Below are 26,574 nucleotides of genomic sequence, written 5' to 3'. Positions count from 1 at the left end.
GAAGCTCAGGTCTATATCAGCACAACATTGTGGGCTGAAAGGACTCTATTGTTGTTTGTTCTAGGATCTCTGCTGCACCCTATAAATCAAGGGTTCCCAACCTTTTTTATGCCATGGAGCCTTGCCATTAACTGAGGAGACCACGGACCCTAGTTTGGGAACCTCTGCTCTAAATCCTTTATGAAATTCCGAAACCATGTATTATAGAGATTCACTGTGGCCACCTTGCTCTTGCACTCTATTTGTTAATGAAATAATTTTTTAAAAACCTGTCCAGCTAATTTCAATTATTTACATAAATATACATTGTAAGTTTATAATGTGGCATTCCATTCTTCCTACGTAACATTCATATTTCTCAGCAGAAAAATGTTACTACCACTGCTCATTCCAACAGCCTATCTCTATCTCATCGCACACTATCTTTGCTCTCCTCATGGTCCACCATGCCTCTACCCTCAGTGCTGTTGAAAACTTGGAAAATTGTGCCTCGTACCCCCCCCCAAGTTATTAATTGGCACGAAGGAGAGTAATGTTCCTGTTGTAACTTCTCCAATCCAACAACCAACCATTCTCTACTGCTCTCACTTTCCTGTCCATTAGCCAACGTTCTCACCAACAGCTTCAGTTATTCCCAGGTTTTTTTTATTCCTGGTGACCAGCCTATAATGGACACCGTATCAAGCTTGGCAATTCTAATTTTAAATCATTAATTTTGTTTCTTCAAACACTTCTGTGAAACTTTAAATATCGTTTAATTTGGATTGGACCTCAATTTTAATTTAGCATACTTCAGTTACGAACTAGACTTTCACCGTTTACAAACAATAGACTGAAAAACCTAACCCAGCCAAAGTTCCGTTTGACTTATTCAACATTCATGAATTTTGACTTCAAAATTTCATGAGATATGCCAGTGATATTAAATCTGACTCTGATTTTCTTTCTCTTTGTCACATTTTAATTAACTAGTTTCATATATTTAGAATAATATCTTACTTACTGCTGTTCAAAAGAACATGATGCAGGTCACAGAATATTATTTTTGAACCATAAGTTGTAAATATTTACAAAAGTAGACCAGGTCTCCTGAGAAGCTAGGCAGTATAATTTAAAACCACAAGTTTTGCACCAATCGCATTTTTCACTCAGTCAGCTAACATCCCACGTTACGTCAGCTCTGGCAGGGTCTGCAGGCCATAATTTCCTACAATGCAAATCCTACCATCATGAATGGCTGTGATGGTTCACTCCCAGATGAGCTCACACCATTCACGCACGCTTTGAAAGCAAGAAAAAAAACTTAATTTTGGTGAAGCAGCAGCCTTAGTAATATAACAAATGTTAATTACATATACTCACTCCCAATTGAGTTGGAGAAGAATTTTGAGTGGAATGACACAGATTATTCTAGTTAAGAAACCTTATTGTACAATTTAGAAATCACATTTCTAATCACCTGAGTAATTTACTTCTTTTACTTAATGTAAAATGTTAATGCTTTGACATTTTTCAAAGTAACTGTTCATCTAAGTACAAGGATTGTTAAATTCATTCTCGCAAACAAGAGTAGAGAGAAACCATACTTGATTATGTTCATTACTTACCCCTTTCTAATCTGGGTATCAGATTACCAGCGAATTATCAGGAAAGGAATGTGCTATCATTGCCTAGTCTGGGTTTTGTTAAGGTCACTTAGCACCTCAATTCTAGAGTTGCGACTGTCTGCCCGTGATCTGAAGGCAGCATTTGATCAAGTGCGACCTCAATGCAGCCCAAAAAACTAATCAGTGGGAAAGGGAGAAACTCGTCAATGGTTGAGTCACATTTGGCACTTCGGTGGAAGATGCAGTTTATCAGAAGTCAATCATCCCAGTCCCAGGAAATCACAGGATTTCCTCACAGACAATCCTCTTTAACTGGTAACAAGATGAAGACACCACTCTGTCACGGACTGATGAGTGCCAAATAACATGGGGCAGCACAGTAGCATAGCGGTTACTGTAATGCCATTTTAGCACCAGCATCCCAGGTTCATTTCCATCGCTGTCTGTAAAGAGTTTGTACATTCACCCCATAACTACACGTTTCCTCCAGGTGCTCTGGATTCTTCCCACATTCCAAAGATGTATGGGTTAATTGGTCACATGAGTATGATTGGGCGGCGCAGACTTGATGTTATTGTGCTGACAATATCATCGTCATTGTTATATGTCGTGTCGTTCAGTGTAGGCGATCATGGTGCCACGACCATGATTGTTCTTGGCAAATTTTTCTATAGAAGTGGTTTGCCATTGTCTTCTTCTGGGTAGTGTCTTTACAAGACGGGTGATTTCCCCCCTCACTCCCACTCCAGCTATTATCAATACTCTTCAGAGATTGTCTGCCTGGCGTCAGTGGTCGCATAATCAGGACTTGTGACGTGCACCAGCTGCTCATTGACCATCCACCACCTGCTTGCATGGCTTCACATGACCCTGTTTGGGGGGACTAAGCAGGTGCTACACCTTGCCCAAGGGTGACCTGCAGGCTAGCGGAGGGAAGGAGGCCGAGCAGACCTGATGGGCCAAATCGCCTAATTCTGCTATATCTTATGGTCTTATGTTCTCACATCTCCTTTGGTAGAGATGTATACCCACCCTGCCACGCAAACTATGCTGTTTCTAAATAAAATAAAATAAACATATGTGGCACAGAAACACCAGTCAATGGCCAATAAGAGTCTAACACCTCCTTTTGATATTAAGGGGCATCACCATTTCCCAGACTCCCACCCCTATCATTAATATCAACATCAACCAGAAACCTCACCTGCTGCATAAATACTATGGCAAATCAAACAGCATTATCACAACACAATGGCAGCACAGGGGAAACACCACCACAGTTATCCTGATGGAGATAGTTCATCCGGACTGATGGCGACGTGTTTCGGGTTCTGAAGTGGCTAATGAGGTCAATGTGAGGACTGCAGGTGTGATAGGAAGTGCCTGACAGGGGAGGAGAATAGTTGGGTAAATGCTTTACCCAGCACAGCACAAGACAGGCCATTTGGCCCACAGTGTTGTGCTGTCCTTTTATCCTGTTGAGAGAGCAAATCCTCCCACATAGGTCTCCATATTTTTTCATCCATGTGCCTATCTAAGATTATTTTAAATATCCCTCTACCTCCTCCTCGGCAGTGCAGTCCATGCAGTTACCACTCTCTATGTAAAATAAAAATTGCCTCTGACATCCCCCACCCCCCCCCATAGTTTTCTCCTTGCTTAAGCCCATTATGCCTCTTGGGGCATAGGCACTGGCAGCAGTTCGCCAGAGTCCTTTGCCCTGGCAAAGATCTTTTCTCTTCCAGGGATGAAGTCTTTGGAGCTTCCACTGGCATTTCTGTAGCTCTGGGTTTTTATGGGATGGGTTGCTAGCCTCATGCCCAACCCTCCTCCTTTCACAATAGGGCTTGGGACCGTCCATGACAGCGTTGTACCCTTAAAAATTATATCCAATCACCCTTAAAATTATATCCTGTTGTATTAGCCATAACCACCGGGGGGGGGGGGGGTCTCTGTTTGTCCACTCTAGCTCTGCCTATTATCATCTTATACAGCTCTATCAAGTCACCTCTCTTCCTCCTTTTCTCCAAAGGGCAAACCCCTATCTCACTCAAACATTCCTCATAGGACATGCTGTCCAATCCAGGCAGCATCCCGGTGAATCTCCTCTGTGCCCTCCCTGAAATTTTCACATCCTATAACGGGGCGACCAAAACTGAACACAATATTCCAACCAGTTTTATAGAGCAGCGACTTTGCCTACAAAATGAATTTAATTTAAAAAGAAATGGCTCCAAGGGCACATTAACGTTGTTCCAGATTCATAGCGATACTGACACCAGATTAAAATCAATCAATTCAAAACGTGTCAACCAAAGTGGCTTTTCAGTTCACTCGATTGCTGAGAGTCTCTTTCTCTTCGAACATGCCATTTGTCAGCGTAACCACAACATGTCACGGTATCATTAGCCCTGCTGAATCACAAGTGCAATTAATAACATGTCAGAGAAATATCTCAGTGCTTTTTAACCTGCGCCTTAGAGCGGGCGAGATGCGCTTTCAAACGATGCAATTGCAGGCCGCGCGATTTCCAACCCCAGCATTCACATGATGCACCCAGACTCTGCGTTCGCAAGACTAAGATACAAATAAATAAAATTGAAACCCCGAAGCGGCGCAGAAGGGAAATCAGCTGCGAGAATATGTCCACGCTACTTGGTCCCTTGTCTCGACTCACCCTCCCACACCTCACCAGACGCATGGACCGCACCGAAGTTAGGAGACGGTCAGCGAAACAGCAGCGTGCCGGCGAAGTAACCCGAGGAAAGGAGAAAGAGAGTGAGAGAGCACACCTCAGGCAACCAGCCCCGAAGCAAGTGGGCGCAGCAAGAGCAGTCGGCAAGATCTCTCCAGCCGCCGTTTATGGGCGTCTCCCGGGATGGGGCGAGCGGACGGAGATGGGACAGGACGCTACCGCCCGGGCACTCAGCCCGGTAACCAGATGTGCCTTCGAGTCAGGAGGTGGTGGCCACAATAGAGCCTTGTTCCCCGGTGCCGGGCTGCCGCTTGTGAGAGGGCGCCAGTCACGGCATCATGTGGCCAACCCAGAGCGGCGCGGCAGTTCCCTCACTTCCTCCTCCACGACTCAGCCCGGGGTTCGGGCACGTGTTTTGTAATTTAAATTAGATTTTTTTTTAAATATATAATGGAACAGGACTAGTCATGTTGCCGCGCAGGTCTGGACAAGGCTTTTCCCTCCCTTACCACCCCTGGCATCAGATTTCTGAACGCTCCAATGAACACTACTTCATTATGAAGAGAAGATATTCCGCCAATGCTGGAAATCCGGTGTAATATACACAAGCACAATGCTGGGGGAGCTCTGCAGACCTTGCTGTGCAGGGGAATAAACAGTCCACATTGCGGACCCGGGCCCTACAACGGGACCAACGCCGACTCCCCTCCTGACCTGCCGAGTTCCTCCAGCATCTTGTGTATGTTAGTGCCTCGCTACTCCTTTTATTTCGCACCGTCCACTTGTTCTGTAACTGATACTGTTTTTATGTCTTTGCAATGTGCTGCTGCTGTATAACATCAAATCACGTCATCTAAAACAGTGGAATGAAATGATTCTTGGCACGTGATCACAAGATAGCGGCAAATATTACCACACTCACCCTATAACGGCCGAGAATATCGGATCTTGCATCTGGGGTTAACAGTAAGAGCACGGGGAAGCAAATAGCAGAAGCAATTGGCAGAGAGGGTCAAAAAGAAAGCGAAATGTGTTCACCTCCGAAACAATATCATCGGCTGTTCTCCTAATTTAAAGTCATAGCGGTAACACTCCACTTCCGACTATCTGTAAGCGGTAGGAATGAAAATACCACTTAAAACCACTATGTTTTATTGTAACTTTATTATGCTTGAATTTACTGTGTGTGTGTGTGTGTGTGTGTGTGTGTGTTTTGGCGCTGCTTTGGATCCGGAGTAACAATTCTTTCATTCGCTTTTACAGTTGTTACTGGAAATGACATTAAACAATATTGAATCTTGAATTTGGAACTGTATTGCTGCCATAAAACAACAAATGTCACCACTCGACAAACACTGATGTCAATTGACAATAGACCTGATTCTTCTTCTTTAATGCAGCCAGAGATTCAGCAGGCAGAGGAAGAGCTACTTCACAGACAACACTTTTAAACGCCTCTTAATCATTTCTATTGAATGGTCAGGTGTTTTCCCTGTGTGCTCATTTCCTCCTTTTGGCAGACAAAATTGTTCCTTTCCGCGCCTCGTGGCGCATCGGGTGACAACCTTGCCGGTTTTTAAAGCATTGTGTGTGTGTGTGTGTGTGTGTATTTTTACGAGGCCGAGTTGGTAGCTCAAACCAGCGCAGATGAACCAGGGACCACTCGGCTCCCTCGAAGTCCGGTGCGAATGCCATGACACCACTGGCGGAATATAAAGTACAAGAAAATGTTAAGGGTTTCCTGTTGGTACTTTGACCTGGCCAGCTGCGCTCTTTTTAAAGCGAGTAGATTGGGTAATGATCTTAATGTCCCTGAGATTGAAAGCTCCTATGGATTAACACGGTAACATAGCGGTTAGTGCCATGCTTTACAGGGGCGGTGATCAGCGAATGGGGTCAATTCCCGCCACTGTCTCCAGTGTACAGTATATGTTTTGCCGAGACCGTGTGGGTTTCCTCCGGGATCTCCGGTTCCCTCCCACATTCCAAAAGACGTACGGGTTAGGGTTAGAAAGTTGTGGCCATTCTATGTTAACGCCGTAAACGCGGCAATGCTTGCAGCCCCGCCCACCTCCAACACATTGTGTCGTGGAAAAAGTTATGTCGAGAAAGTGGCCAAGAACAGTCGTGGTCGTGGGAAGGGCCTGATCGTCCACGCCATAGGACGTGGCACATAACGAACAAATGAACAAAATCCATTTCTACATTTGGCAGATCATGGTCAATATCTTCACAGTTCCCACTCCCTGCTGCATCAACGACTTGGATGCAATCCAGAGTAACACACACACAATGCTGGAGGAACACGGCAGGTCAGGCAGCATCTATGGAGTAAAGAGCCAATGTTTCAGGCAAGGCCCTTCACCAGGCAACCCAAGAGGACTGGGTTATTTATGCACAGTTTACCTTCTCAGCAATGTTTTCGGTACAGTTTTAACCCATTCGATATATCAACGATACCTCGCTTTTGGTACTTCAAGAGAATTGATTGATTCATTATTGTTATTATTATCATTATTCATTGATTCTATTCTATTTCTTGGATTTACTGAGGATGCCTACAAGAAAATGAATCTCAGGGTTGTATATGGTGAGATATATGTACTTTGATAATAAATTTACTTTGAACAAAGTCTCCCTGGTAAATATTATTGTGAAGTACTCATTTACTAATCCCCCATGCCTTTGTCTTCACGAATAGTTCTCCTTTTCGATCCCTGGCCAGCTCACTTCTTCTTTTATCGCTTGTATTCAGTTTGCACATATTACAGAAGTTTGGGTTAGAGTTCCCTTTGGTTTCCTGCCGATATTTTTATCTTGTTCCTTATTTCTTTTCAATCTCCCTCTGAACTGCCCATAGTCAGCTTAGTTCCCAAAGGTGCTATCAACGTGGCATCAGTCCCTATACCTGTCGTGGTTTCTTGCGTCCCACAAATGACCAGGAGACGCAGAGGATTCTTCAAGAAGTTTTAAACTTTAATTTGCAAATCAAAGCTGAGACAGTCGCTGACTGCCTGCTGATCTTTGTACATAGCATTTTCTATAGTACTCTTCTGGCTTAGCTGCATTAGCATATCCAATCAGTCTACAGTTGCATATCACCAATATACCAGTTCCTGACTTGCCACTATTATTTTTACCCCTTAATTTAATCATGTCCTGGTTTACAATTTGGGCCACGTGTTTTCTCATCCCTAGCCACAGTTATCTCTTAGTTAGCCTTTCATTAACATACTGTCGCACGTTTCATCATCCTATCTGCCACCATTATCTTTTTACTTGGTTACATTCTAAGGAGTCAATAGTACATAGATTATTCTATCGAATAAGTCAATGGTTACATAGTAAATACCATAGAAAATACAATGGGTACCCAGTAAATCAATAATGCGCAGTAAACACTTAGTAAGCAGTGCTTCATAGCAAATGATGCATATTTTGTTTTCCAATGTACCAGTTTACCATCTTTACTGTGTACTCTCCTTACTGCTCCTCTCCTGGCCCCAACTTTCTCCTCTGTTATCATTTTAATTGCTCTCCCTTGGAAATGTCAGAAACAGGATCAAAATCAGGTTTCTCATCACTGCCATACAGTACTGTGCAAAAGTCTTAGGCAGGTATACGGTATATTGCTAGGGCGCCTAAGACTTTTGCACAGTACTGTATTTGTAAACGTGGAGCGGAGAGTGAGTTTGTAAATCTGGCGGGAGCAAAGGATGTGGGAATGTTGTGGGTGGAGGTGTGGGGCAGGTGGCAGAGGAGTGCCAGGCACTGGTGCAGGCACACCCAGCCCTGAGACACCAGGCAAGTTAATTTAATTCCAAATAATTGATTTATTGATCAATACTGAACATCTATCTGGTGCTCCCTGCTCCCTTCCCCTTTTCCCAACCATGGTTAGCCTCTCCCTGTCCTCTTTGTACTCCCTCAGTCCACAAAAGGGGCCCGTATCAGAATCGGGTTTATCATCTGTATGTCATGAAATGTGTTATTTTGCAGCAGCAGAACACATAAAAATAAATGATGAATAAATAAATAGTGAGAAAGGGAAATAATGATGTTGTGTTCATGGACAGTTCAGAAATCTGATGGCAGAGGGGAAGAAGCTGTTCCTAAAACATCGAGTCTCACTCTCCTGTACCTCCTAAACTGCTGGTTGATCTTACCGGAACCATTTCTTTCATGTAGGTCCATCCATTGTTCACTTACATGTGTGTCTGCCATTCCTTCATTCAAATCTACCTGGGCCAAATCAGTTCTCACCTCGGTTGAGTGATTGGAAGAACATACAATGTGAAAAGAGGATGCTGTCTAAGTTGCATGCCATCTTGGTCAGTGTCTCCCACCAACTACATAATGTACTGGTTGGGCACAGGAGTACATTCAGCCAGAGACTCATTCCACTGAGATGCAGCACAGAGCGTCATAGGAAGTCATTCCTGCCGGTGGCCATCAAACTTTACAACTCCTCCCTTGGAGGGTTAGACACCCTGAGCCAATAGGCTGGTCCTGGAGTTATTTCATAATTTACTGGCATAATTTACATATTACTATTTAACTATCTATGGTTCTATTTCTATTTATTATTTATGGAGCAACTGTAACGAAAACCAATTTCCCCCGGGATTAATAAAGTATGACTGTGACTATGACAATAGTTCTCATCAAGGGGTCAGCAGTAGAAATGGTGAGCAGTTTCAAGCTCCTGATTGTCAGCATCACTGAAGATCTATCCTCAGCCCACCATATTGATGCAGTTACGATGAAGGCACAGCAGACGTTATATTTCATTAGGAGTTTGAGAATATTTGGTGTGTCACCAAAGACTGGCAAATTTTTATAGATGAACTGTGGAGAGCATTTTGACTGGTTACATCACCGTCTGGTGTTGAGGTGCCAATGCACAGGATTAGAAGAATCCGAAGAACGCAGCATCCATCATGAATGACTCTCACCATCCAGAACATGCCCTCTTCTTATCTTCAATGAGGAGCTACAGGAGCCTTAAGACACACACTCAATGTTTTAGGAACCATTTCTTCCCCTCCAGCAATCAACGTCTGAACAGTCCACAACCCCATGAATACCATCCAAGCACACTTTTGCGATATTTAATTTTTATTTAATTTTTTTTGATTAAGATACAGCACTAAACAGACCTATCCGGCCCTTCGAGCCATGCTGCACAGCAATAGACAATAGACAATAGACAATAGGTGCTGGAGTAGGCCATTCAGCTCTTCGAACCAGCACCACCATTCACTGTGATCATGGCTGATCATCCACAATCAGTACCCTTTTCCTGCCTTCTCCCCATATCCCTTCACTCCACTGTCTTTAAGAGCTCTATCTAACTCTTTCTTGAAAGAATCCAGAGAATTGGCCTCCACTGCCTTCTGAGGCAGAGCATTCCACAGACCCACAACCCTCTGTGTGAAAAAATTTTTCCTCAACTCCGTTCTAAATTGTCTACCCCTTATTCTTAAACTGTGGCCTCTGGTTCTGGACTCCCCCAACATCGGGAACATGTTTCCTGCCTTAATGTAGTCCAAAATTAATCCCAGGACAATTTACAATGACCAATTAGCCTACCAACCAGTACGTCTTTGGACTGTGGAAGGAAACTGGAGCACCCTGAGCCTACAGGCAGCGGTGGGAATTGAACCCAGGTCTCCTATATTACGTTTGTATAAACCATTGTGCTAACTATTACACTACTACCCATTGTTCTTATTGTGATATATAGTAGTTTGTGTTTATGCTCTGTACTGCTGCTGCAAAAACAAAACTTTCAGCAATAATAAACCTGATTCTGAATTTACCCCCTTTCCCTATCAACTAATTTTACTGCAAAGTGCCGCATATTCTTTTCTATATGGTCATGATGAGCTTTGGAACTATATAATCTGCTACCACTACCTTTTCAGTTAATATATCCCACCACACATTTATGTAAAAGACTTTCTCAGTTCCTCTCTGGTTCTTGTGCTATTATTTCAAGGATGTTATCTTTGATTTTTGAAATTTTCCACTGCAATCTTCTAAACTTTGTTTTTTCCAGAATTAGAATCAGAATTAATTACACTGATATTATCAATATTTATTGCTTATTTATTTATATAATTGTTTCTTTTGCATTTGCACAGTTGCAGAGCCTTCTGCACTCTGGTTGAAAGCTCTAGTTTGGCAGTCATTCATTGATTTTGATATGATTACCATTCTATAGTACAAAGTCAATGGCAGGATACTTGGTAGTGTGGAGGAGCAGAGGGATCTCGGGGTACATGTCCACAGATCTCTGAAAGTTGCCTCACAGGTGGATAGGGGAGTTAAGAAAGTTTATGGGGTGTTAGCTTTCATAAGTCGAGAGATAGAGTTTAAGAGTCGCGATGTAATGATGCAGCTCTATAAAACTCTGGTTAGGCCACCCTTGGAGTACTGTGTCCAGTTCTGGTCACCAAACTATAGGAAGGATGTGGAAGCATTGGAAAGGGTACAGAGGAGATTTACCAGGATGCTGCCTGAGAGTTTAGAGAGTATGCATTATGATCAGAGATTAAGGGAGCTAGGGCTTTACTCTTTGGAGAGAAGGAGGATGAGAGGAGACATGGTAGAGGTGTACAAGATAATAAGAGGAATAGTCATACTTTATTGATCCCAGGGGGAAATTGGTTTTCATTACAGTTGCACCATAAATAATAAATAGTAATAGAACCATAAATAGTTAAATAGTAATATGTAAATTATGCCAGTAAATTATGAAATAAGTCCAGGACCAGCCTATCGGCACAGGGTGTCTAACCCTCCAAGGGAGGAGTTGTAAAGTTTGATGGCCACAGGCAGGAATGACTTCCTATGACGCTCTGTGCTGCATCTCGGTGGAATGAGTCTCTGGCTGAATGTACTCCTGTGCCCACCCGGTACATTATGTAGTGGATGGGAGATATTGTCCAAGATGGCATGCAACTTAGACAGCATCCTCTTTTCAGACACCACCATGAGAGAGTCCTGTTCCATCCCCACAACATCACTGGCCTTACGAATAAGTTTGTTGATTCTTTTGGTGTCTGCTACCCTCAGCCTGCTGCCCCAGCACACAACAGCAAACATGATAGCACTGGCCACCACAGACTCGTAGAATATCCTCAGCATCGTCTGGCAGATGTTAAAGGACCTCAGTCTCCTCAGGAAATAGAGAGTGATAGAGAGAATAGATAGAGTGGATAGCCAGCGCCTTTTCCCCAGGGCACCACTGCTCAATACAAGAGGACATGGCTTTAAGGTAAGGGGTGGGAAGTTCAAGGAGGATATTAGAGGAAGATTTTTTACTCAGAGAGTGGTTGGTGCGTGGAATGCACTGCCTGAGTCAGTGGTGGAGGCAGATACACTGGTGAAGTTTAAGAGACTATTAGACAGGTATAAGGAGGAACTTAAGGTGGTGGCTTATATGGGAGGCAGGGTTTGAGCGTCGGCACATTGTGGGCTGAAGGGCCTGTACTGTGCTGTACTATTCTATGTTCTATGTTGTATGTTCATTTGAAGGGTCTCAGCCCAAAAAGTTGACTGTTTATTCTTTTCCATAGCTTCTGCCTGGCCTGTTGAAATTCTCCAGCATTTTGTGTGTGTTGCTTTGGATTTCCAGCCTCAGCAGCTGTTCTCTTTTGCGATTCGATAGATTGTTGGGTATGCACTTAAGGAAATGAATCTCGAGGATGTGTACGATGAAATATATATCTTCAGTGGATTTAATCCACTATTGGTGTCTCAGTGTGGGAATCTGATGGAATTTATGAGGTTAATTACAAACTGTTGTTTTTTCCCCCCAAAATTAATGGAGAACTGGCCTAAATCACGTAGTATCTTGTGGCAATTATAAACTCCTCACCACCAGATGTTGTAAAGTTTGTAAATCAATAAATGTGCAGCATTAAAACTGCATCACTGGGTTAGGGTTAGCAAATTGTGGACATGCTTTGTTGCTGCTGGAAGCTAATGACCCTTGTGGGCTGCCCAGCACGATCCTCAGACTATGTTGTTTGTACACTGGCATTTCACGGTTTGCATTGATGTTGCAGTTAATCCTCTCTGTGCCTTGTGGTGAATCAGGCAGCAACCTTGCCGTCTCTTCAGCACTTTGTCCATTTTCTCACAAGGCCGAGTTGCTGGCTCGATGCTCAAGCCAGCAAGGATGGAAAGCATGCAGGGCACCTGCCAGATTGGAACTTGGGACCACTCACCACGAAGTCCAGTGCTGATACTTCTACACCACAGGCTGGCGTATGCATTGAAGTAAAGTGACAAATAAAGCTAACCTTTATTTTCCCTCTCAATAGAGTATTATTTTTATTTATTCAGAGGCACAGTGTGGAACAAGCTCTTCCTGCTCTTTGAGCTACGCTGGTCTAGCAACCTCTGATTTAACCTTAGCCTAATCGCAGAACTAATCACAGCCTACTAACCCGTACGTCTTTGGACTGTGGGAGGAAACTGGAGCACGCTGAGAAAACCAACGGGGAGGCCATACAAACTCCTTACAGAGGATGCCGGGCCTGAGCTCTGACCTCCGATGTCCCGACCTGTAATAGTGACTTGTTAACTGCTACGCTGCCCTCTGTTACCTGAAAGTATTGACTGGATCGAGTGTTTAACACATATTTTTATGAGTATTTAAATCACCTCTGTCTAATTTCTGCTTCTTCTTTGGCAATTCCAATTCCATACCTCCAGACTCCACTTACATTCTTCTTTAACCTTTTCTAAAATCGGAAGCATTCAGCAATGTTGCAAAGTTGAGTGGAAATACCTGTGCCCATGAACAGAAAATCCTACAATAGGTAGTGGATACAGCCCAGTACATCGCAGGTAAAGCCTCCCCACCACTGAGCACATCCACGACGGGCGCTGCCACAAAAAAGCAGCATCCATCATCAAGGACCCCCACCATCCAGGCCATGCTGTCTTCTCACAGCTTCCATTGGGAAGGAGGTACAGGAGCCCGAGGTCCCACACACCACCAGGTTCAGGAACAGTTACGACCCTTCAACCATCAGGTTCCTGAACCAGCGTGGATAACTTCACTCTCCTCAACACTGAACTGATTCCACAACCTGTGGACTAGGTTGAGTTCCTCCAACATTCTGTGCGTACGCTTGGATCTCCAGCATCTGCAGGTTCTCTCTTGTTTGTGACTGGACCACAACCCATGGACTCACTTCCAAGGACTCTAAAACTCGTGTTCTCACTATCAAAGTTCAATGTAAATTTATTATTAAAGGACATATATATCACCATATGCAACCAAGAAATTTATTTTCTTGCAGGCATACTCAATAAATCAAACAATCATAAATAGAATCAATGAAAGACCACACCAACAGGCAGACAACCAGTGTGCAAAAGACAACACATTCTGCAAATACAAAAAGAAAGAAAGAATAAATAAATAAACAAACAATAAATATTGAGAACAGGAGATGAAAAATCAGTTCAGAGTTATTGAGGTGAGTGAAGTTATCCTCGCTCATTTAGGAGCCTGATGGTTGAAGAGTAATAATTGTTCCTGAACCTGGTGGTGGAGGTCCTGAGACTCCTGTATCTCCTTCCCAATGGGAGTAGAAGAAGAGAGCATGATCTGAATGATGGTGGGGGTCTTTGATGCTGCTTTCCTGTGGCAGTGCTCCATGCAGATGTGCTGAAAGCTGGGAAGGGCTTTCCCTTTGATGGACTTGCACCAATAGAAACAGTTACTCCCGATCGGCTGGTGGCGCAGTGACGTCAGCGCTGGACTCCGGAACGGAGGTTCCCGGGTTCGATTCCAGTCGGGCTGCTCCCGGGTACACTTTCCATCCGTGCCGGGTTGAGTGTTGAGCTCGCAACTCGACCTTGTAAAATAAAGAAAAATACTGCAAAATGTCTGTGCGAGGAGTGGCGCCCCACACAGCCTTCCGATCTGTGCCTTGTAAGTCATGAAAATGCCTGATGCTGGCCTCTCGGGCCTGAGTCGACGTCATCATCATCATCATCTCCCCATCTACTGTCTGGACCCCCTCATGATCTGAGGTACTTCAAACAAGTCTCCTCTACCTCCTCCACTCTATTCTGCCCTCATAACTAAAATTTCTCATCCTTGGAACAATTCCAACAAATTTATTGCACCCTCTCTCAGACCTTCACATGTTTCCTCAAACATAATGTCCACAACTGGACACTATATTCTAGCTGTGGCCAAAATAGTGTTCTGTAAAGATTCATCATGGGTCCTTGACTTTGTCCTTTAATTTCATTAGTAAATGCCAAAGGTCCAAAATGCTGTTCTAGATGTTTGATGGCTCTGGGCTTGCAATTGCTGGAGTTTAGAAGAACGAGGGAGTATTTCATTGAAACCTATTGAATATTGAAAGGCCTAGATGGTGTAGACGATGTTTCCTGTAGTCAGGGAGTCTCAGAGCAGAGGAGTTATTTCTTTGGCCACACAGTGGTGAATCTGTGGCATTCATTCCCACAGTTGGCAGTGGAGCCCAAGTCATTGAGTATATTTAAAGTGGAAGTTGATAGTAAGGGCATCAAAGTTTATGGGTAGGAGTCAAGAGAATGTGGTTGAGAGGGATAATAAATCAGCGTGATGAATGGCCTAATTCTGCTCCTGTGTTGTTGCTATTTGTTTAGCTTTTGTCTTAGTGCGCATGCGCCGGTCGTGCACGCAGCCCGGTACAGCCATTCCCATCTATTCTTACTTTCTTCTTCTTACTTTTTAATTTACGTTATTTTTTGTATTTTTTTTCCTCAAGGTAACACGTCAAAGCTGCACCCTCTCTAACATGCTGGTAGAGAGAGTTTTATTTGGCTTTTCTTTGGCGCTGGAAATGGTTACCTCCAGACACGCGGGACAGAAGCAAGGTCGCATTGTGTATTCCACGGACCAGCAAAGACCGGCCGGCTTAGCGAACAGAGCGGTGGACACCCCTGCTGAAATCCGGAGGAAAACACACAGAGGGGGATCACAAAGCCGAGGAAAGAGGACCGGGTCGAGACAACAGAGACTTATGGAGAAGAGGAGTTTGGTGGGTAATACCGTTCCGGCTGACCGGAAGTGCACTGAGAGCGGTAAGCGTAAAGGAATTGGGTGCTTACTGTTCTGGCTAACAACAGATGGTGCAATCCGGGGCACATTACGATCGAGGAACGTGTTTGTAGACCGGATATTGAACTTTTTACTGTTGGACTTCGGCCACATTCCACCGAGATACAACACTTGGCTGCATGGGAGGTTGTTCCTGCCTGTGGCCATCGAACGTGCAGCTCCTCCCGTGGAGGATCAGACACCCTGAGCCAATAGACTGGTCCTGGACTTATTTTCCATCTGGCATAGTTTGCATTTTGTTGTTTGATTGTTGGGGGGTTTTGTATTGTTATATTTACGCTCTATTCTTGGTTGGTGCAGCTGTAACGAAACCAAATTTCCCTCGGGATTAATAAAGTATATCTATATATCTATCTTTTTTTTCCCCCCAGAGGCTGAGTTGCTAGCCCGATGCTCAACCCAGCATAGATGGAAGCGTGCAAGGAGCTGGCTGGATTTGAACCCAGAACCACTCGCCTCGAAGTCCAGTGCAGATGCCACTACACCACCAGCCAGCTACATTACGTACAACTACTTAACCATATAACAATTACAGCATGGAAACAGGCCATCTCGGCCCTTCTAGTCCATGCTGAATGCTTACTCTTACCTAGGCCCACTGACCTGCACTCAGCCCATAACCCTCCATTCCTTTCCCGTCCATATAGCTAACCAATCTTACTTTAAATGACAATATTGAACCTGCCTCAACCACTTCTGCTGGAAGCTCGTTCCACACAGCTACCACTCTCTGAGTAAAGAAGTTCCCCCTCATGTTACTCCTAAACTTTTGCCCTTCAACTCTCAACTCATGTCCTCTTGTTTGAATCTCTCCTACTCTCAATGGAAAAAGCCTATACAGGTAAACTCTATCTATCCCCCTCATAATCTTAAATACCTCTATCAAGACCCCCCTCAACCTTCTATGCTCCAAAGAATAAAGACCCAACTTGTTCAACCTTTCTCTGTAACTTAGGTGATGAAACCCAGGTAATGTTCTATTCTCTGTACTCTCTCTATTTTGTTGACATCTTTCCTATAATTCTTTTAGATTGAAATCTAAAGATCATAACTTATTTGCAAATATTTTCTCAGTCTGCCATTTGTCATTTCTGATGAAGGTTAACAAAATTCAAAGTATGTATCTGTTATTATTTGCTACATTTGGGTTCATTTTCTTGCAGGTATTTACTAGAGAGTTTACAAAAAATGTATGTAAACAGACAATGACTGTAAAACAACCAATGTGCAAAAGACGACAAATAAAATGTAACACAGACTACAAGAGCTATAAAATGTTGTAAATTCAGACTGAGATTCATTTAATTATCACATGTACATTGAAACGGTGAAATATATTGTTTCTGCAAATGCCCATCTTGACATAGGGATGTGCTGGGGGCAGCCCACAAGTGTTGCCACATCTTCCAGCACCGACATAGCATGTCCACATTGTTCAGCAAAACAAACTCTTTTCCTCCCTCCCAATCACACACAGACAGTTATCCCATCTACAGACACACCGAGGCCTGGAGTTCATGGTTCATCTTTAAAGTTGCAATGAATGGTCAAAATAGCATGCAATATCATCTTAAAGGGCACATAAAGCTCTTCTGAAAATGTCAGTGGCAACTTGACATGTTATATTTTATGAAAAGCACCAAAAGCAAGAAATATTTGTTAAAACAGAACACAATGATCTCAGTCAAACCAATTTATTATTTGTGTGATAAGAGTATACAGTGAATTGCAGCAGTCTCTGACAAACACATGATGCAATCATAAAAATACATTAAATTCTAGACTTGAATTCCTTGAAATGGAATTGCTGTGTAAACCACCAATCCCTTACAAAGATAAAGGTGCAAACGGATCATCATGATGCTCAGAGTGAATGAGTAACAAATGCTGAAATTTGAACCGTGGAATTGTACAAATCCCCACTTTACGCAAATAAAATCAATTATACAGCATTAAAATAGAGTTTATAATATCCTCATGTACACCGAGATTTAAATATCAGTCTGTTTAAAACAGCCAATATAATGCATATGACATTATTAAACACTTGGAAACTTGAATTCCTTTTACAAATGCTAAAACCAAATGCACTCTGGAAATAATGAAATGCAACATCTGACTAAACCCTATTCCCAATCATTGCACTGAAATCTGATTGAATTTCAATCTTCAGTCTACAGTTCAGATTACCTTAACTACCTTTGACTGTAACCACCACAAAATATCAAATAGCTTCATAGGAGTCAGCCAGTTAACTTTAGAAAGTGCTTTGTTCCCTCATAAATAGCAGTAAAAGTAACTAATATTCACCAGATTTAACTTAAAATGCTGAGTTCATTTGAATGCAAATTTTATAAATTGCGGGTACTAATACTGTGTTACAAAGTTAACTTTTTTTTTGGGGGGGGACTATATTCTCTACACACTGGACAAGTGACGCTAACCCAAGAACAATAACCAGAATTTTAAATGAATTTTTTAAAAAGATGCTTAATGGTTAGAAAATTTTAAAAGATCTTGTTCAGCTATTCAGTCTTAGCATGAATAAAATTTCAGCAGATATTGAATCATTAATTAAAACCTATCATGTTTTATCTGATGAAGGGTCTCAGCCCCAATTCCCTCCCGTTGATATTGATTGACCTACTGAGTTTCTCCAGCATCTTGTGCATGTAATGTATTTTTTATTTTAACTGTTGTCTGAATTGTTATTTTGTCACTTTGTAACTGTGGCATACACACAGAATGAACTTTGCAATTGCTTTATTCCTCACTCAAAATATTCTACTGGACTCCATGTACAATCTCTGCTGGTTAGTTCATGGATGGAGGTAGCAAGGAAACTCAGTGATTCTAAATGTATCAATTCACAGGATTCATAGGAAACAAACAATTCACAAATCAGTAACCAGAAGTTGAATTTAGCCATGGACTTGACCTAATCATATAACAAGGTCAAACTACTTTTGTCTAATTTCCAAGAAAATGCACTTTTACCTACAACTCAGTGGCCAATTTATTAGGTACATCTGAACACCTGCTCGTTAAGACAAATACCTAAGCAACCAATCATGTGGCAACAATTCAATGCATAAAAGTGTGCGGACACAGTCAAGAGGTTCAGTTGTTGTTCAGACCAAGCATCAGAATGGGGAAGGGTTGTGACTTTGACTGTGGAATCACTAATTGGCGCCAGGTAGGGTGGTTTGAGTATCTCAGAAACTGCTGATCTCCTGGGATTTTCATGCACAACAGTCTCTAGAGTTTACAGAGAATGGTGCAAAAGGCAAAAAGAAAACATCCAGTGAGTGGAAATACTGTGGGCAAAAATGCCGTATTAATGAGAGGTCAAAGGAGAATGGCCAGGCTGGTTCAAGCTGACAGGAAGATGACAGTAACTCAAACGATCGTGCATTACAACAGTGGTGTGCAGGAGAGCTTCCAAGAAGGCACATGTTAAACTTTGAAGTGGGGGGCCACAGCAGTAGGAGACCACACCAGGTTCCATTTCCAGTACCTAATGAAATGGCCCCTGAGTGCACATTGCCAATGGTAAAACTAACTTTGTGTTTATAAACTTACTACTGCAAAGTGGAAAATCTGGCTTTATTTCATTTAAGTGTGGGAAAAGTCTTATTAGTAAATACATGATGACTCAACACATGGAAACTGTAGAGCAAAAGGAAGGCTGGTTTTGACCAATCAGGAAAGAGGCTGATACCTTCCCAATGAAAAACAGCAAGCATTCTGTTCTAACCACTAGAGGTTCTGCAGATGCTGGAAATCCAGAGAAACATGAACAAAATGCTGGGGTTGGACAGCCCTAAACTCCTTTTCCATTCCCTCTTCTAGCTCTCCTCTTACCCCTTCTCTTCTCACCTGCGCATCACCTCCTTCTGGGTCCCTCCCCCTTTCTCCCACAGTCCACTCTGCTCTCCTATCAGATTCCTCCTCCTTCTTGTACATGCTCTGGGCAATCTCATTGAAACTTATCAAATATTTAAAGTCCTGGATAGAGTGGACATGGAGAAGGTGTTTCCTATAGTAGGGGAGCCTAGGACCAGAAGGCACAGCCTCAGAATAGAAGGGCGTCCCTTTAGAACAAAGCTGAGGAGGATTTCTTTAGCTAGGGGGAGATGAATCTGTGGAATTGCCACAGGTGGCTGTGGTGGCCAAAGCCTTTGGATATATTTAAAGTTGAAGTTGATAGATTCTTGATTAGTAAGAGCCTCAGAAGTTATGGGGAGAAGGCAGGAGAATGGAATTGAGATGGATAATAAATCAGCCATGATGGAATGGCAGAGCAGACTCAATCAGCTGAATGGCCTAAATTTACTCCTATGTCTTATGATCTTAAGGTCTTCTTAATCCCTTGACCTTTCACCTGGTTTCACATGGCCATTGCCAGCTTGTAGTCCTTCTTCCCCCTGTCCCCACCTTCTTATTCTGCCTTCTTCCCTCTTCCTTTCCAGTCCTGTTGAAGGGTCTCGGCCCGAAACACTGACTGCTTATTCCTTTCCGGAGATGCTGCCTGACTTCCTGAGTTCCTCCGGCATTTCCAGCCTTTCTGTTCTGAATTACAATGACCTGGAGAAGTTGAGATTCTGCTCAGTGGCAGCTATGAAAATCAAACTGCTCTTCAGCAGTATCCTAGAACCTGGAAAACTGAGTGTCGAGGTGCAGCAAACTCTAGAGTTTGGAAGAATGAGGTGATTTGAAATGTGAGAAGTTCTTATGGAGTTAACAGGGTAGGTGCATGAATGCTATCATGTCTGAGGTGCTTGAAAGAAAAAGGGGGTGAATATTTGGAATTCTCTGGCAAAGACAACTGTGGAAGCTTGGTCTCTGAGCAAAATCAGGACTGATTGATAAATTATCGCATATTAAAGGATTCAGAGAGTGGAGGGATAATACAGGAAAGTATATCCAGGGTAAAAGTTCAACTATTAACTTTCTAAGTGGTGCAGCCCGTACAGAATGGGGGCAACACATTCACATAGCGGTTAGTGTAATGTTTTACAGTGCCAACTGTAAAATCAGGGTTCAATTCCCACCACTACCTGTAAGAAATTTGCACATAGTCCGCATGACCGCGTGTGTTTCCTCCCACCGTCCAAACACACAAGGGTTAGGGTTAGTGAGTTGTGGGCACTTGCACCTGCAGGCCGTTCCCAAGCACATCCTTGATGCAAACAACATATTTCACTGTGCGCTTCGCTGTACTTGACAATAAAAGGCTAACTTTTAAATCTCTTTAATAAGAGGCCAAATGATCTATTCCTGCTTCTAGCTCCAGTTCTCATACTAAACCAAATCAGAAGATGATGGATCTGGCCCCATTTGCTCAGCTGTAAATTCAGGGCCAGTTAGTACCAGGAGGAGATGATCAGTTCTCTCAGTGCATACAGAGCAGTATGCGGGAGAATTGTAATAGGGCTTTTATTTATTGTGTAATGAATGTTGTGTAGTGCAGGACAATTTTAATCCATAAATATGTACATTAATTGTATCATTTGAAAAGTCAAAGATTTCTCAATTACAGTACTGTGCAAAAATCTTAGGCTCATATATATATAGCAAAGGTGCCTAAGACATTTGCACAGTACTGTAGTGATTTTATGTATTACATTGTACTGCTGCAAAAAAAAACCCTACAAATTTCACGACATATATGAGTGATGATAACCCTGATTCTGGGTTTCTGTTGTGGACAGTGCATGGGAAGGAGGCAAGGAGAGGGGAATCATGGTGGGAAAAGGTGGAGGGAGAGGAGAGGGTGTGGGAAGCACCAGAGAGACTTTCTGTAATGACCAATAAACCAACTGTTGGAATCAAATAACCTCACCTGGTGTCTCATTTCACCCGCACCACCCCTCTCCTGGAACTGCTTCCCTGCCACCTGTCCCACACCCCCCACGCTCGCCATTCCCAGCATCTTATGCTCCCACCAGATTTACTAACTCACTCTCTGCTCCACATTGACAAATACAGTACAGTACAAAGGTCTTAGGCATCCTAGCTCTGCATGTGCTTAAGACTTTTGCACAGCACTGTATATTATTAAGGGATTGGACACACTAGAGGCAGGAAACATGTTCCTGATGTTCGGGGGAGTCCAGAACCAGAGGCCACAGTTTAAGAATAAGGGGTAGGCCATTTAGAACAGAGTTGAGGAAAAATTTTTTCACCCAGAGAGTTGTGGATCTGTGGAATGCTCTGCCTCAGAAGACAGTGGAGGCCAATTCCCTGGATGCTTTCAAGAAAGAGTTGGAAAGAGCTCTTAGAGATAGCAGAGTGAAGGGATATGGGGAGAAGGCAGGAACTGGATACTGATTGTGGATGATCAGCTATGATCACAGTGAATGGCCGTGCTGGCTCGAAGAGCCGAATGGCCTACTCCTGCACCTATTGTCTGTCCATACAATGATTTCAGCATGGCTAACGTACTTGCATTAACCAATCATATTTACTCACTCTCATGTCTATTGAAACTCATTTCATTCTCTTGCCACTCATCCACACTATGGTGGCAAATTCACCACTCACTAACGTGGATAGAGGGGCAAATGGTAAACACCAGAATCAAAATCTGGTTGCTGGAGCCACAGGGTAGCTCAGCTGTTTTCTACACTGCGCACTGATGTTTCGCTGCCATACATTGCAGAGAGATTTTCACTACAAATAGGTTTATCAGGAACAATTAAAACAAAGCCCTTTGTTTATCTTAAGCACAAAAGATTCTGCAGATGCTGGAAATCCAGAGCAACAAAATGTTGGAGGCACTCGGTAGGCCAGGCAGCATCTAATGAAATGAATTAACAGCCAATGTTTTGGGCCGAGACCCTTCAGTAGGACTTTGGTTTATCTGCTGTTGATGACATTGTGTGCTATTTAGGAATTCTCCATCTGGGAAGCAGATTTTCACAAGGATTTTCAATATGCAAAGTAACAGGTGAAATTTGATGCACTTTTTGTTTTCTCAGCATCACTGTGATCTGTGATTAAACTCAATATATAATGGATATAAGCAGTCTCACCAGATTTTTGTAAATAGAAAAGGATGCAAAAGTTAACTTGCACCAATACACACAGCAATCAACTTCAAGCCCCTTTTAAGTCATTCATCGTATCTTTAAACTTCACAGATTTTTCAGAAAATGCTACACTTCAACAATATTATTTTAAAATACTCAAATCACAAGAAATAAAATACTCAAATCTAATTCAGAATTAAAAGCCACTGCATCCCAATAACTCTATTTTTGTTTGCAGCTTCAATGTATTGTATCATCCTTACAATACTTGTATTTATTTATCTAGAGAGACAGCACGGAACAGGCCCTTCCAGCCCAACAGCAACCCAACTGTTTAACCCTAGCCCAATCACAGGACAAGTTACGATGACCAATTAACCTACTAACTGGTGGACCTTTGGACAGTGGGAGGAAACCATGCGGTCATGAGGAGAACGTAAAGTTCCTTACAGATGGTGCTAAAATTGAACTGCGAACTCCAACGCCGGCGGGCTGTAATAGAATCCCACTAACCGCCAGGCTACCGTGGTACTTGACCCAATTCAACAATTGCTCAGTAAAATATCTCAGTTGCCAACAACACTTTTGGATAATATTGCATGCGTAAGGGGCCCCTCGACTTCGTTTGTGGAGAGGAAGCAAAAGGAGTAACATTGAAACCAGGGATAATGAACCAGCCAGATTTGAAATAGAAGCCTGGTCGATAAACCTTGGCATGACCACTGGCAAGATGGCAAAGAGCAATAACATGCCATCTACTGGGCTGACGGTAAATTCCTACTCAGGTTATAACCAAAGAGCGAATCAAGATAGTTCCTCCAGCATTTTGTGCGTGTTGCTTGGATTTCCAGTGCCTGCAGATTTTCTCTTGTTGCAAATCAAGACAGTTACCCCATCTGGGGATCCTGTGGTGTAAAAACAACTTAATTTCTTTTTGAAACATCCACATTTTCCCCTACCAGTGCTACTGTTTAAAGCAAAAGAAAAAAAAATCCTGTATTAAGACATAAGAGGTTCTGCAGATGTTGGATATCCAAAGTGACACACACAAAATGGAGGAGGAACCCAGCTGGTAAGGCAGCCTCTAATGAATTGAGTAAACAGTTGACGTTTTGGGTTGAGACTCTCCATCAGGACTTCTGTTTATCTGCTGTTACTACCATTGTATAACATTTAGGAATTCTCCATTGGGGAAGCAGATTTTCATAATGGGCTTAACACCATAAGATACAAGAGCAGAATTAGGCCATTCAGCCCATTTCATCGTGGCTGATCCTTTTTCCTCTCAGCCCCAGTCTCCTACCTTCTCCCTGTAACCTTTCATGCCCTGACGAATCTATCAACCTCTCCCTTAAATATATCCAATGACTTGACCTCAACCGCTGCCTTTGGCAAAGAATTCCACAGACTCACCACCCTCTGGCTAAAGAAATTCCTCTTCTTCTCTGTTCTAAAAGGATGTCCCTCTATTCTGAGGCTGTGTCTTCTGGTCTGAGACTCTCCCATCATAGGAAACATCCTCTCCATGTCCACTCTGTTGAGGCCTTTCAATGTTTGATAGGTCTCAATGAGGTCCCCCCTTCATTTTTCTGAATTCCAGTGAGTATAGGTGCAATACCCTTTCTTAGATAATGGGTCCAAAGCTGTTCACAATACTTCAAGTGAGGTCTCACCAGTGCCTTATAAAGCTTCAACATTACTTCCTTGCTTTTATATTCTAGTCCTAGTCTAGAGTTTCAATATGTAAAGGAACAAGCTAAAATTGATTCATTTTTGTTTTCTCAGGTTCCCATCATCTCTGCCAAATAATGTTCTCCCTGATTAAATTCAAGAAGCAAGGATAAACAGTGATGAAGGGTCTCAGACTGAAACATCAACTGTTTATTCTTTCCCATGGATGCTCCCTGACTTGCTGAGTTCCTCCAGGATTTTGTGAGTGTTGCTCCTGTATTAAAAGCTGAGGGAATACAATTATGTTTTATTAGAAGAGGTAGATAGCGTTGAATAAAATCTTGAACATTTTTAATAGAATTACACATTACTAACCTCCAAAGGCCCATTCCATGTGTAAATAATATGCAGGTATTAAAACAAGCGATTGTGACAAAGCAGATCAGTTTCCCATTTCTGCTGAAATGTCTTTACAAAAAAATGTGCAACAATAGTGCAAATTAGGGATCTGATACACAATCAAGAACCTGTAAAGTGATTATCTTTGTTTATCCAATCAGAGTATGGATAATTGAGTTGAGTTGACTGTGCATTTAGCAAATAGTAATAAGACACGTACATAATAGTGTATTTCTACCCTTTTGCAAATATTCTGTCGGGGTAGGCACAGACCTATCTATAGACGGTGGTGAGTTTGAATCTATCTACAGTTCTGGGTAAGGCAAAATTCTTTGCACTTTGCTACCTTTTAGCTGGCTTCTGCAAGCCAGCACAAAATTCCTTAGCAAAGTGGTGATGCGTAGATGAGGGAAGGAAAATAATAATAGGATAGATAGAAAAGCTTGCAGTTAATGCAGTTTTATGCTAAATACTTTGGTCTAACTATAACAGGGGTCCACAATCTTTATTGTAAATTTCATTGAAGATTTTGTTTTGTAAGATCATAGTATGTTATATGCTCAAGGTTAACTACAAACAGCATACTTTAGGTACAATGGATATGTGTTATTATTGCAAGCAGCTTTGAATTAAATTGATTTTCGAAGCATTCAGTGCCATAGTTAAAAAAGGATGCAAATTCATAACAGGATACTAGTTTATATAGTTATTTGTTGATTCTCTTTGCAAGCAAAAACATTGTACATTTGCAGATGTTATACACCCACTAATTCTTGTTATGTCCTGTTAGTAACCAGATCTTGCAGTACAGAAATGATATTCAAAGCAAAAATCTGATGAATTTCAGTTCTGGCAATTTTAAGGCATCAAGCTATTGTGATATGTTTTTTTGTAACTCAAAAATGTATAATAAATAATCAATTACATATAAAGATAACAGATGATCAATAGATAGGTAGATAGATCTAATAAATAATGTTTAATAGTCCTGAAACAAAGAAAACAGAATGAATCTGCATTGACGCGTCACCAGAGTATTGGACCATCAATCTTGTTGAAGCCTGGATCTTTCCGAAGCTCCCAATAGGTATTTGTGCTCACCCACCTTTCCTTTCCATCTTCCTGAGAGTGCCTGTAAGTAGAAAACTGAATTAGCTTCTCAAATGTGCCAACTGAGCAAAACACATAACTCCGCAGATAAGGCTGTGGTGGCCGTTTGGTTGCAAAGCGACTGCAAGTTTATGTCCCACCATAGCAGGCTTCAAAACAGAGCTGGGTAAATCGGTTAATTGTAGATTTACTTATGTAGTGATACGGTGTGGAGCAGGCCCTTCTGGCCCTTTGAGCCACACCACCCCGACTAACCCTAACCTAACCACAGGACACTTTACAACCTACCTAGTATGTCTTTGGACTATGGGAGGAAGCCAGAGCACCCGGGGGAAAACCCACACATTCCACGAGGAGGATGTACAGAGACTCCTTACAGAACAGCGTTGGAATTGAACTCCAAAACGCCCTGACCTGTAATAGCGTCGAAATAACCACTGTGCCACCGTGGCACCCACGGATTAGGACTGGGAAAGTGGGCACAGACACATCATTCACCATTGCAATACCTTCAAAACCAGAAAAGGTTGACTGGTCCAAGATTGGACGTTAGGCATTTTAAGTGATTAGTGGAATAACCACACCCAGTGGCCACGTTATTTGGTCCATTCTATTGTAGCTCTGCTGATGCAGCTCATCCACTACAATGTTTGACATGTTGCGCATTCAGAGATGCTCTTCTACACACCACCGCTGTAACGCGTGGTTATTTTTGAGTTACTGTCAACTTCCTGTCAGCTTGAACCAGTCAGGCTATTCTCCTCAGACCTCTCTCATTAACAAGTGATTTTCACCCACAGAGATGCTGCTCACTCGATGCATTTTGTTTTTTGCACCATTCTCTGGAAAATCTAGAGACTTCTGTGCGTGAAAATCCCAGGAGATCAGCAGTTCCTGAGATACTCAGACCACCCTGTG

The 26,574-nt window shown here is 42.6% G+C and overlaps 2 protein-coding genes across 8 annotated transcripts in view; both read right to left on the bottom strand.

Annotated features, from left to right (window-relative positions):
* gsdmeb (gasdermin Eb) overlaps nucleotides 1–5,311 on the bottom strand; it is a 46,354-nt gene extending 41,043 nt beyond the window's left edge. For 2 of the 4 annotated variants that reach the window (XM_072283252.1, XM_072283256.1), the window contains exon 1: nucleotides 4,400–4,676. The gene's annotated coding sequence lies outside the window, so the exon portion shown is untranslated. Of the gene's footprint in view, nucleotides 1–4,284; nucleotides 4,335–4,399; nucleotides 4,677–5,224 lie in introns of those variants that run through there. The other 2 variants (XM_072283254.1, XM_072283255.1) reach the window with 2 other exon arrangements.
* Nucleotides 5,312–16,744: 11,433 nt separating this feature from the next.
* osbpl3b (oxysterol binding protein-like 3b) overlaps nucleotides 16,745–26,574 on the bottom strand; it is a 197,490-nt gene continuing 187,660 nt past the window's right edge. For all 4 annotated transcript variants that reach the window (XM_072283250.1, XM_072283249.1, XM_072283248.1 and 1 more), the window contains one exon: nucleotides 16,745–25,678. In XM_072283250.1, coding sequence (XP_072139351.1) covers nucleotides 25,573–25,678 — 106 coding nt within the window. In that variant the 3' untranslated portion in view covers nucleotides 16,745–25,572. The remainder of the gene's footprint in view (nucleotides 25,679–26,574) is intronic.

The sequence above is a fragment of the Mobula birostris genome, chromosome 19 (assembly GCF_030028105.1).
Source record: "Mobula birostris isolate sMobBir1 chromosome 19, sMobBir1.hap1, whole genome shotgun sequence".
NCBI classification, from domain to species: Eukaryota; Metazoa; Chordata; class Chondrichthyes; order Myliobatiformes; family Myliobatidae; genus Mobula; species Mobula birostris.
The sequence above is the reverse complement of the archived record's forward strand: the minus strand, read 5'-3'. Positions and strand labels throughout refer to the sequence as shown.